Source organism: Aptenodytes patagonicus, chromosome 3 (genome assembly GCF_965638725.1).
Source record: "Aptenodytes patagonicus chromosome 3, bAptPat1.pri.cur, whole genome shotgun sequence".
Classification (NCBI taxonomy): domain Eukaryota; kingdom Metazoa; phylum Chordata; class Aves; order Sphenisciformes; family Spheniscidae; genus Aptenodytes; species Aptenodytes patagonicus.
Window position 1 is genome coordinate 5,429,250 of NC_134951.1, and position 12,581 is coordinate 5,441,830.

The 12,581-nt window shown below is 40.3% G+C and overlaps 1 protein-coding gene across 1 annotated transcript in view; it reads right to left on the bottom strand.

Annotated features, from left to right (window-relative positions):
• Positions 1-9,546: 9,546 nt before the first annotated feature.
• TFAP2D (transcription factor AP-2 delta) overlaps positions 9,547-12,581 on the bottom strand; it is a 63,135-nt gene continuing 60,100 nt past the window's right edge. The window contains exon 7 of the mRNA XM_076332607.1: positions 9,547-9,973. Coding sequence (XP_076188722.1) covers positions 9,754-9,973 — 220 coding nt within the window. The 3' untranslated portion in view covers positions 9,547-9,753. The remainder of the gene's footprint in view (positions 9,974-12,581) is intronic.

Genomic DNA, 12,581 nt, shown 5'->3' on the forward strand with positions numbered 1-12,581 from the left:
TAGTTCATTGTGCAGCATTTTTTTTTCTGGTAAATAAAGGGTTGTTTATTTTGTCTTTCATTTTTATTTTCACATCATAGGCAATTTTCAAGGGACAGTTTTCCTACTTATTTCCCAGATCCAAATTTGACAAATAAGGAGATAATATCTTGGCATTCTTCCAGCAGTTTATTCACAGAGCATCCAGTTCCACTAACATGCTCTCTACTGACCATTCCTAATTTTCTGTGTAGTTTTATTACTGGCTTCACACTGTATATTAATTGACAAAGGCACAGTGCTTTGATACCTCCTTAATTTAGCTGGCCGTAATGATGGCTCAGAGTGGTTCATTAATATTTGTGTTAAATGCATTAATTAATAAAAAAAAACACATGTGAAAACTAGATAGCTCTAGGTGATAACAGTAATGGGACTCATCCTCTTGCCATTACATGTCCAGTCCAAGGCTTTAGATGCAGAAGTTGAGTTTCATAAGGTGATGAAGCTGTTTGTGTATGTGCCACCAGTACATTGGCTTGTATCAGCACAGGTACCAAGACGTAACTAGATGCAAGGCATTAAGTACCTCAGCCTTTTCCTCATCCTCGGTGACAATGTTCCCCCCCGCATCCAATAAAGGATGGAGATTCTCCTTGGCTCTCTTCTTGTCATTAATATATTTGTAAAAACATTTTTTGTTGTCTTTAACGACAGCGGCCAGATTGCGTTCTAGCTGGGCTTTTGCCTTTCTCATTTCTTCTCTGCACGACCTAACGAGATCCCTGTACTCTTCTTGAGTCGCCTGCCCCTTCTTCCACAAGCGGTAAACTCTCCTTTTTTTCCTGAGTCCCAGCAAGGGCTCCCCGTTCAGCCAGGCCGGTCGTCTTCCCCGCCCATTCTTCTTACGGCGTACAGGGACAGCCTGCTCCTGCGCCTTTAAGACTTCCTTCTTGAAGATCGTCCAGCCTTCCTGGACCCCTTTGCCCTTCAGGACTGTCTCCCAAGGGACTCTCTCAACCAGTGTCCTGAACAGGCCAAAGTCCGCCCTCTGGAAGTCCATGGTTGCGGTTTTGCTGCCCCCCCTCCTTACTTCACTGAGAATCGAGAATTCTACCATTTCATGGTTGCTAAGCCCAAGATGGCCTCTGACCACCACATCTCCCACCAGTCCTTCTCTGTTTGTAAACAGCAGGTCGAGCAAAGCACCTCCCCTGGTAGGCTCACTTACCAGCTGTGTCAGGAAGTTGTCTTCCACACACTCCAGGAACCTCCTAAGTATCTTCAAGGATGGAGACTCCACAACCTCTCCGGGCAACCTAATCCAGAGTTCAAATAAATTCACAGTAAAAAAGTTTTTCTTATGTTTTAATGGAGTTTCTTGTATTTCAATTTGTGCCCATCACCTCTTGTACCATCACTGGACACTATTGAGCAGAGTCTGGGTCTGTCTTGGTACTCCCTTCATCAGGTATTTATATACATTGCTAAGATTGTGTCCAGAGAAGGGCAACGAGGCTGGTGAGGGGTCTGGAGAACAAGTCTGATGAGGAGCGGCTGAGGGAACTGGGGTTGTTTAGCCTGGAGAAAAGGAGGCTGAGGGGAGACCTCATCGCTCTCTACAACTCCCTGAAAGGAGGTTGTAGCGAGGTGGGGGTCGGTCTCTTCTCCCAAGGAACAAGCGATGGGACGAGAGGAAACGGCCTCAAGTTGCACCAGGGGAGGTTTAGATTGGCCGTGAGGAAAAATGTCTTTACTGAAAGAGTGGTGAAACATTGGACCAGGCTGCCCAGGGAAGTGGTTGAGTCCCCATCCCTGGAGGTATTTAAAAGATGTGTAGATGCGGCGCTTAGGGACATGGTTTAGTGGGCATGGTGGTGCTGGGCTGTTGGTTGGACTCAATGATCTTGGAGGTCTTTTCCAACCTTAATGATTCTATGATTCTAAGATGGATCCACAGGGATCTGTGGGAAGCCCATTCTCTTCTGGAATGGCAGATGGACACCAAGCAGAATACTCCTTGGCTGCTGAAATGGCAGCAGATGCCTATGTGTGGGCCACTGAATCAAAATGGTACTACTGTGTGTGTAGACTGTGTGTGTAGACTGAACTGTACATGTATGCTTGCTGAAAGATGATGTTTAGTACTATTTCAGGTTTCCTTGAGTATCCAAGATATACACAAGGGATTGACAGATATAGTGAAGCTGTGAGACCTTGATCCTTCTGGACGAGCGGTGGGAAGCCAGGCAGGATAGACAGGGCTGTCTAAAATGTCACTTGATGCTTATATGTGGGTGACTGAATCATGCCTCCAGTGTGTCTGTTGGTATAAAATGACAGCAAACTACGTCTTCATTGTCTTTGTGTGGCTCTGTCTAATGTGCTAGATCCTGAATGAGCAGAATTCTGTCCCATGCTGTGGTGTAATCCTAGTAACCCTTTCTCCAGAAGCTTGACATTTCCAGTTGCTTCAGAAACTGCATTTATATACTACTAATTCAAATATCTTTCCATTAAAAAAAACAACATAAACTTTGCCCAGAGCATAATGCCCTTTCCATTAAGGATTGAAGTTCCCATTGATTTCTTGTTCATGTCTTTTCTATGGGAAGGTAAACCTAAATAGCAGTTAAGAGGCTAGACATTTTATTAGATTTGGGTTTTGGTGCCTACCTAGAAACTAAACTGTATTTTCCAGAAAAATATAAGTGAACACCTAGTCTCTCTAACATAAGTGGGAGTTCTGTTGAACACATGGACAAATACTACCGTACATACTTCATCAATTCTGCTAATTCTGGGAGTTCAGGCCACTCAGCATTTTACAGATTTGGCCCCTTTTTTGTCTGGTCACTTACTTTGAATACAAATTTGCCCAAGCTCTCTATATGCAGTTTGCACGTAAAATCTGATAGAGATGGATTTTTTTTCCTATTACTTTTTCCTTTTCATCTTGTATGTTGCAGTGTCTACAAATTAGAGGCTACTTGTGCACATTGACATGTATTTTGGCACTGCACTTCTGCAAATCTCAGCGGGTTTGTCTTCTTTTTGTTTTGGAGTGAGTGCAAAATTTACACACCAAAGTGAAGAGAGATAGGAGAGGCAACTTCTCATGTGACTGTATTTAAAATACTGATGAATTTGCCTCAGTTGTGTTTCCTCTGACTTTGGAGTAGAGCACGTACAGAATTGATCAGAGGAATTCACCATAGCACTTGGGAAACTGTATTTCCCAGAAGATTAGAGGGGTAATATTAATTACTGAGAGTTCATTTGTTAGGGAACAGAGGTAGGGGTTGGATAAACCAAGTTTAAACATATGGAAACTGCTTCCTAAACAATTTCCTTTTTCACCTGAAAACCTTCTGAAGTTTCTGCCATTGCAGCTTTGCCCTTGGTATGTCATTGTCTAGAATTATTCATAAAGTCATTTCTGCAAGCACTGAAACAATACAAAAAGAAGAGTTGTCATGAGGTTCCCAAACAGTTTTGAAACAGTATGTCTAGGAAATTGCTTAAAAAAAAAAAAACCTTTTTGAATTTTTTTTTTCAGTAAAACTTTTCAGATCCATTTGTTTTGGAAAGTTTGGCTAAACATCTAAGCTAGAGTTACTTCAAGTCATACCTGAAAGAGGATGCCATTTACATCTAAAGACATGGGTTTTGACTCTCATTGTTTCGGCCTGGGAATAGTCAAACCTTGTGCCACAACACTGGGATCAAAATACGGAGTGGGAGCATTGACAATTAACCCAGACCCTCGGCTGAAGCAGGACTTGGAAACGAACTGTTGTAAGCTTGCAGGGAGAAGATTAAAGAAGTAGTTTGGGACTGTGGAGATGTGGATTTGATTGCCAGCATTGTCACAGCCTTCCTATGCAATCATGGGCAAGGCAATTCTGAAGGCATACATCTCGATTTAGTCTGGTAATCTAAATATTAAGGTTGTATATCCAAGGTTAGCTAGTTTTCTAGGTTGCATCCATTGTCAATGGATAGGGACTAGGATTCCTGCCACTTTTCCCCTGTGGTCAACTGAGAGAGGCTAATCTAATGTAAATCATCCTATCTAGCTTTGATTCCTGCTTTAGGACAGTATAATTTGCCTTGCTTTTTTTCTTTCTCTTGATACACCAAGAATGAAACCTGGTTAACAGATGCTAGATGAGATAACCATTTAACATAGCTACAATTAGGTGGGATAAATCCCACCTTTAATCTCCGTATAAGACAATCTTCTCAGTGTAATATGGGAATAGTATTATTGCTGTTCCTCTGCTTTGTCTGTCTTATCTATTGGATGGCAGTTCTAGGTCCTGTAATGTCGATCTGGTCCCTAGCCAGGTTTGGTTGTCCTTATTTATCCAGAGATGGAAATTATTTTCAAGCACCACACAAATCAGGGTTAAATCAACATAGATTTTATTGCCGTGAAATGTTTGATCAAATGTGGTCATTATCTTCATAGACTCATGTAAAACAGGTAGCTTGTATAGGAAATAGAAATATAAAAGATTATGTTTTTCACCACTGAATTATAAATTAAGTTAAATTAAGTGGAAGGAAAAAAATCAAAACAAACCAAAACCCCAAACCAATAAATAGGACATTGTTTGTTGGTGATCAAGTGCACACTCACATTTAAATACAATCACAACAGCTGCTGTACAGAACAGAATTAATTGTACAAAATAAAGAAAAGTAAAGAATAGCAATAAAAAAAGATCAGACCTTTCCAAATGACCTTCACCTGGCAAAGGAAAATGACTTTATCTTCCTCCCCCATTCCCCACACAGCTGTACATGAAGTCTTGTTGAACCTGTAATGAGGGCAGAGGCAGAGGATATTTTTATAAATACAGTTCCTGTATAATTATGTTTATTGATTCTTCCTTGTGTTGCAGGCTTGTGTCTTCTATTAATGCTGTTTCTTCTTGTCCTTAAAAATAAAGAATTAGAGCAGCAGAACTATCTTTTCAAAGGATAAATGAAAGTCAAATGACCTTGGAATTCATCGGCAGCCCTTTTGGATACCTAAGACATCTAAGACCAAAACTGCTTGTTGGTATTAGGAAACAAACAAACTTACAAACAAAAAAACAGTTAGAGAAATTGGCTCTTAGGACAATAAAGCAGTCCTTCTTGAGCCTTGCTGCAAAATTCTGAGCCGCAGCTGTGCCACTGAGTCACGTTCAAAGGAAGAGATGAGCTGGGGAAATATTTACACAGAGGTCCAGGATTTGGAAGGGCTAATTAAAGAGAAGCTTCAAAGAGCAGATTCCTTGTTGGTTTGGAGAGCTGAAGTCTTTTCCCAATGAATGTTGGAGTTTATCTTTAAAAAAGAAGTAAATTAAAGGTCCAAATTCACCCCTTGTGCCAGTTCTCCAAGGCAACAGAATGACACCTAGAAGGAGTTAGGGTTTAAGATGGCAGCATGAAGGACAAAATTCTTGACAGTCTTCAGTTGTAGGTGACAGGGTCATCACTGCTTGTCTGTGGTTCACTCCCCTTTCCAGGCCATACGAATGCTGTTCCAGTTCTCATCATCTGCATAAAACTCTCCCTTTGCTATACATCTCTGCCATGTAAGGAAAATAATGGGGGACTGTGTGAACAGAGATCCAAATCTTAGGGCAGAGGTTGGAGGCGAGAATGTCACTTCTGGCTCTGCCAGAGACTTACCTTCTAAGCTTAGTCAACACGTGAGCTGTTTGTACTCACAGTGAGTAACACCTTGCTCTAGAAAGAAAGGCATGTGGTTAGTCAGTGTGTTTACTTCATGAGTAATTTGCTAATAAATCCAAGTATCAACAGCTGGTCTCTGTCAGTCAGACGTGTCAGGGCTTAGCATAAGATGCAAGTTCAGAGACCTACTTAAAGTGTTTTGAGATTCATGGTGAGAAAGGTGTAATGCATACAAAGCTGAGCAATGGGCTGAAGTATAAGAAGATCCAAATACTCAGACAGCACTTGAGCTATGAATCTATTTTTGGGGTTTCAAAAATCGTAATGATTCATTGCTTTGGCCACAGAAGTTTGGACACTTTTCTGTACTCCTTCGGTGTCTTTGACCTGAATGGAATAATTCCATGATCTCTCAAAGGGAGAACTCCTTTTTCTTTCAGATCAGATTAATTTCAAAGTCAAAAAGGTACAAATATACTTGGATTTGCTACCAGGGAGCACCCACTAACTTCAAACCATGCCATTCCTTCAGGCCGATCTAATTCATGAATGTGTTTTGAGGTGGCAACATTTCCACAGAGACAAGGACCAAGAAAATACAAAAAACCAACATGGGAACATTGTGCAGGTATGAGTGGATGAGAACTTGGGCTGAGATTTTTAGCAGGAACATCAGTGAATTAATTGCTTAAAACCACACTGAAAGTTCCAATTTTAAAAACCAAAGGCATTTTGTCACCAAACTGCTCCGATAGCTAGTTCAGCAGAAAAGGCAGTAATAATTTTTTTTTTTTTTCTGAATAAAATTATTAAGTACAGATAAAAATGAATAACAGAAAGCCTGTGAATGTCAACAAACCTCACAGCTACCTTTTAAAAAGAATTTTGCTTTTAAGATACTGCTAAGATACTAAAGGCAAAACCGGAAAGATTGGGATGTAAATGTAGGTAGCCTCTTAATGATAAGAATATACGGCAGTTCAATCAGGTTGAATCAGATCTGTATTGAATCTTACCAAAAATCTGTAGGGGTCAGTAAGTAAAAAACTGGAAGTTCTGGGGCTGCAAGAGTGCTTAGGTTTATTAATATTAATAGGTTAAAGGGTAATCTGGGTCAAAAATAATTTTTTGCCTGCAGAGCAAAGGCTCATAGTGATTATGTAACAACAAAAGATGCAAGTCTTTAAATAAATTATTGTTAGGACCTTGGACTGTATTCTGAATAGGTAAATATATCAAATAGTGCTCTATACATATTATTTCCAATGCCAGACATTTAAATTCGATTGTAATAACATGTTGCTTTCTCAACAGTTTTACAGAATAATCTACCCAGCCAGTCATTCCCCTGTCTCCAGAAGATTGATAATTTAGTGAAAAAAATTTAAAAGGATTTAAAAAACTTTTTTCATCTCTTTTTTCTCTCCATCAAAACCTGATTTAAATTTATCAACACCTTGAAGGAGAGGACTGCAATTAAATTGCTTTAGAGAACATTTTCTTGTGGCAAATCTGTGTATCTGACACAGTCAAACTTTTAATTTTTCCCCCCTTCTCCTTTTCTCTCCCTCAGTTTGGGCAACAGAAAAAGCAGAATGAGTTCCCTTTTCACTTTTAGTCATGGTTACCTACTTTCACAATCAAGTATTTCATGTTCTAGAACAGTTCCACCATGTTTCTGTCAAAGACATTTCTGAGGATCATTCATTTGATTTTAGCACTTCTCTAGAGGCGCTGGAGTGAAAAATTAATTCAATAAAGTTTAAGTTCTGTTAGGCACTTAGCTGATCTTAGTGTTTTAAGGAGGTGGAGACCCATGGAGATACTTCTATTTCCCTCAATGCACAGAGGGTGTCTAGATAGCACTAAAGGGAGCAAGGACAAATCTGGGCAAAATCATAGGATTTCTTTTTTTTTTGGTAGATTTCCTTATGCAAGCAAACAGGGACTCATTAGTTCCTAACGTGCTTCCTCACCATGATGGCACTGTCCTTACTGACCTCCAGAGGAACAGCATCATGCCCGAAGTGCTCCATTCCCTTCCATACATTTGGAAGGTGAGGTTTATGTTGTTAATTCAGTTTGATTCCCTACATCACAGCTGTAAATGCCCTTGGCGAGTTTTCACAGTCCCTAGGTTTAGAAGTCTAAAGCTGGTCATCCGAGACGTAATGCATGGTAACTAGTTCTAGAAAGCTACGATGTAGACACATGTGTATGAGCGCTTTTATCCTCGGCTTCCTTTATACCTAGTTGAGAAGAGCACACACTTTCAGGGCATGCTTTGTCATTACTTTGAGGTGAGATAAACTGCATGCTGTAAGTGCCTTTTTCTCTCCACTGATTATAGGGAGAGGAGGGTGATTAATCCAGTTGTAGTCATGTACAATGCAAAATGCCGCCGTTATATTCCAACTATTATCTGTGGAGAATGACAGGCACTTCCAGATGATCCCTTCTACCTGTCCTAGACACTTGGTGTGCAGGTCAAGTGGTCATTCACAGGTATCTAAGTGCTGTCTTCTGGAATCCTCCAGCTCCTCTTCCAGGTGAGTCCAGTTCTCCTATAGGTTTCATGTCATACCTGTCAAAACTGTGTGGCTGTCTTAGATACCCTAAAACATCTCAAATGGCTCTAAACACCTACACGTGGACAACTATATTATTTCCTACCATAGAAAGAGATTAATTGTCCCTTGGAAGAAAAGGTCTGGTTCTGCTGGTCTTAAAAGGAGTTTAGATGGCCAGCATAACCCCACTCTGTAATACCAATCCTTCCCAACTTTCTCAATAAAGTGATGTCAGAGAAACAAGAAAAGGAATGGAATAAAAGTCTTGTTGAAGAAGAAGTTAGAATGTGGCTGGAAAAAGCCTCTTGACTCGAAGAGGCTTGAGCTCAAACTATGCCTCCAATGTTTTCTGTGTGAGGATGTGTGAGAGGTGGTAAAGTAATATTGCAAAAGTACATTAGCAAGGTTATTACCACTTAGCTGCTGTGGACCAAGCCAGTCTGTCTTACTTGTCATTTTGGTTTTATTTTATTTTATTTTCAGTAAGTGAGTGGATTCTGTTAGACCTCTGCACCTCAGCTGGATTTCTAAAGACAATAAAGCTGCAGAAACAAGCTGTTGAAGAAAAAAAAGCATCACAAAATCAAGGCAACACAAAAGGTGACACCGATTGCCTGCATTGATCCTGTTGAACAGAGACCCAGGTATGGCAGACTGCAGTTTTGTGGGACCAGGGGCTGAGAAGATAGAGGACAGAAGCCCATGCTGTCATTTAATCTGAAGTTCACAGAGGGATCAGGGCTCTTATTGAAACTATCAAGGTTTTTTTTTTCATTTTAGTCTGCCATGCTCTTTTCGCAAGAGACACCACGGCTGCTGCTTGAATGGTCAGGACAGATTCCCAACAGGTTCTGGCCTCATTCCAGTGCAGCTTTATTGTACGTTCCCACGTGGGGATGAGCAGTCCCCAACACCAAATGGTTCGTTTGTCCCATGACCCAAGAATTCCTCTTTTGCCAGGTTTCCATATTGTTTTCCCAACGATGAGTAGATCAGGCATTTCCGATGGATCAGAGGAAGCCCTTCTTTCAATCTATCCAGCATGCAAGCAAAGCCAGGACGCTGGAACTGTGTGTCCCACAACAGATGCGCTGGCCCTAACTGTGCTGCCGGAGAAGAAAGTGCTTCAAATTTCATGTGCCACCTCAGCCAAGTCCAGAAGTGTTTATAAAAAACAGTGTTAGTGTATCATTCAGAACAATCAAATACTACGTGCACGAAAAAGTAGTTTAGAGCAACATAAATTTTAAAAAAGTGACAATTTCATCACACAATTACTGTACACTGCTGTTCTTAGGGTTGAATACTTTCCTCTCTCACGCTCTCTCTTTCTCTCTGTTTTAATCTTTCTTTTTTTCTTTTGTTTTCTTTTTTAATTTTTTCTTTTTTTTTTTTCTTTTTTTCCCCCTTTTTTGGATTTGGTCCACTGGAGATAAATCGCCCTCAATGATATATATATTTAAAAAAAATATCAGCAGCAAGACTCTCTTGAAATAGATTCTGTTTGATGTAGCTAGTCTGTCTTTTCTGTTTTGCCCTCTTTCACAGCAGCCTCTGAAGTTTTCCGCAGGGGGGCTTTCTCCGAGTTGGCGTGTCCTTGGCCGGATTCCGCCGCTCCTCCGTTTTTGTGCGATGTGTGCTTTTCCAAGTAGTTCAGCATTTCACTGAGAACAGTTTGGAAAGTGCTTAGGGCAGCACATATTGCAGGAGTTCCAAAACCATGAGTGATCAAACTACAAATGGGAAGGAGACAGAAAAAGAAAAAGAAATACACACACGCATATAAATATAAATGCACTCTCATACATTGAAGAGTTTACAGTACAGTCATTTTGCTATAGTGAAATTCAAGATTTGCTCCCTAAACTATTTATTACCTATGGGAGAAACAGAAAAGAGTAGAGCCAAAGAGCAGACTACATACAGCTTCAAAGGTTGGTTTTTGTAGGAGTCTCAGTTCTGAAACATCGTGGGACAGATCCTTGGCTGATGCAGATTGACGTAGACTTGTTGACTTCAGAAAGGCCAAAAGAGGATCCGTGCCCCAGGCTCTCCAGCATTGCTACTTTTCCAGTCCCAGAAGGTTTGGCTTCCCCCTTCTCAGGTAAATGAAACCAGTTCTGTGTGGTTTATTTACTCTCCTAGATGAGAGTCTTGAACAAGAAGACCTGGTTATTCTACGTGGATGTATGGCTGCATCTGTACTAGGAAATTAAGCAATGCTGAGGTGCAATCTCTGAACCCCAGCACGATTGGCATGCTTTGGCCATATCCGTGCTGCCAAGCCTTCTGAGCATCCAACAGGGTGGAATCCGAACTGCCTGTTGGGAATAGTCCCTGGCCAATGCTAATGCCCAAACAATGCCCAGGAAATGTTTCACATTGGGCTAGTTCAGCCAGGCTAAATTCATGGACCATCCTAACCAATTAATAGTAAAAATAACCAAGTTCCAACAATGTTGCCCTGGTGGTGTTGAATTTACTAGTATAGATTTACCCTGTTGCACCTTTCATCCAAATAAGGTGTTTTTTTCAAAATAACACTGAATTTTTCTTGTTGTTTTTCTGCACTGCAAAGTAGCTGAATTTCAGTGGTGCTCCTCACTTAACAGCTACTGAAATGATGTATCAATGCAGTTGCCAGGCAGAGGTACAGTGGGTTAATCTCTTCTCAATTTAGAGGAGCATTTCAGCGCACACATATGTACCTACAGTCACTTGAGATGTTTTGGGCATCCAACCTGGCCTCCACCTGCAGATCCAGAAGTGTACAAGTTTCCCACAGGTCCTGTCTCTTAGGTACCATCTCTGTGAGGATGTCTCAGCTACCTTAGGATATCAGAAATGGCACTCCAGACCAGTTTTTAGGCAATTGACTTCAGCCCTGTTTGGCTAAATATTATGTGTACAGTGTAAGATGTTCATGTAAGGGCCAGGGCAACTCAAGTTGTACTAGACATCTTATTATGAGCAAACAAATTATTCTCGTTGTTATAATGATACATTTTGATAAGTGCTAAGTGAAAAAAAAAAACCCAAAACCAACAACCCACCAGATTTTTAGTTTTCATTTAGAAACATAAATGAAAAATTATTTCAAAGGTTAAAATGTCATTGCAATTTTTAAAAGACTGATTTCAGTTATCCCAATTCTGCTCAGGGCAGAAAGAAGACAAGGAGAGGAACAGAAACCAATTTCTGAGTTTGCAGACATTTTTGAGAAATCAATACTTTATATTGATTTGGGTGAGGAAAAAACCACAACAAAACATTACAGTGATTCTGGTAAAACAGTAACTATCTCCTATCCCACGCTAGTTAAAATCTTGTCCCCGCAGTAACTCTCTGGGTGTCTTAGGCACCACATCAGTAAGCCCTGCTCTAATGCAGAGAACCACGCGTAGGTCAGAAATGGGAACACTTCGCTTCAGTGAGAACCCCTCTCCTCTGCACTTTGGCTTCTCAGTCTTTCCAGCTGTTTTAGAAAAAAGTGAAAAAGAGGGGACCAAGGGAAAAGAGGTTATACCGGACATGGACAATCGCAAGGATGCTGGAAGTATCAAAAAACCCCAAACCATGGGAAAGGCTCCAAGATATCTTTTAGGGTGAGCTTTCTGTCTGCTGGACATGGGAACCCTGTTTGCTAGGAAAGCTGGCGTCCTAGGGAAGACACCACACATATGGGGGTCCTAATGAAATGAGAGCTCAGTTTGGAAATATCTCTCCATTTCTGATTGGGAGTGTCCCAGTCTTTTATAAAAAGTCTCCCAAAGGCTATTAACAAACAACTCGCTTTTAGAATGTTAATCCATCAGTCTCCAGGCACTTTCCAAAGCAGGAATTTATGTTTATCCCCAGTTAGTAATGAGAGGAAAATGATAATTAAATATTTACAAGGACTATTTTGCAGACATCAATTAATAATACCGCACAACTCTTGAAGTTTGGACTCTTGAAGTTTGGACTTGTAGTAATATCTGGATCTTTTTAATTTAGCATTAAAAAGAGGTAAACATACCTCGCTTTATTTTTTTTGTTTTTTAGAAATGCCTGGCATACCAGGAAAATAAAAATCATCATCATTGTCGTAAGTCGTGTTTTTAATAATAGTAAAAATAAGATCAGCAGTAGCATATAGATAAGAGTATTTTTAGCTCTTTCAAGTCCTTTTAGGAGTCAGGTGATTTCAAGATTTTGTTTTGCATTTTATCATCATTTCTAGTCTTCATAAGTCCAGAGAGATGAAAATGTGATGGAGCTTACAATAACAGAAAGCAAGAAAAAGGAAATTCAGATGTATCATTACTAGTTAAAATATCTCATGACTTTTACACTGCTTGT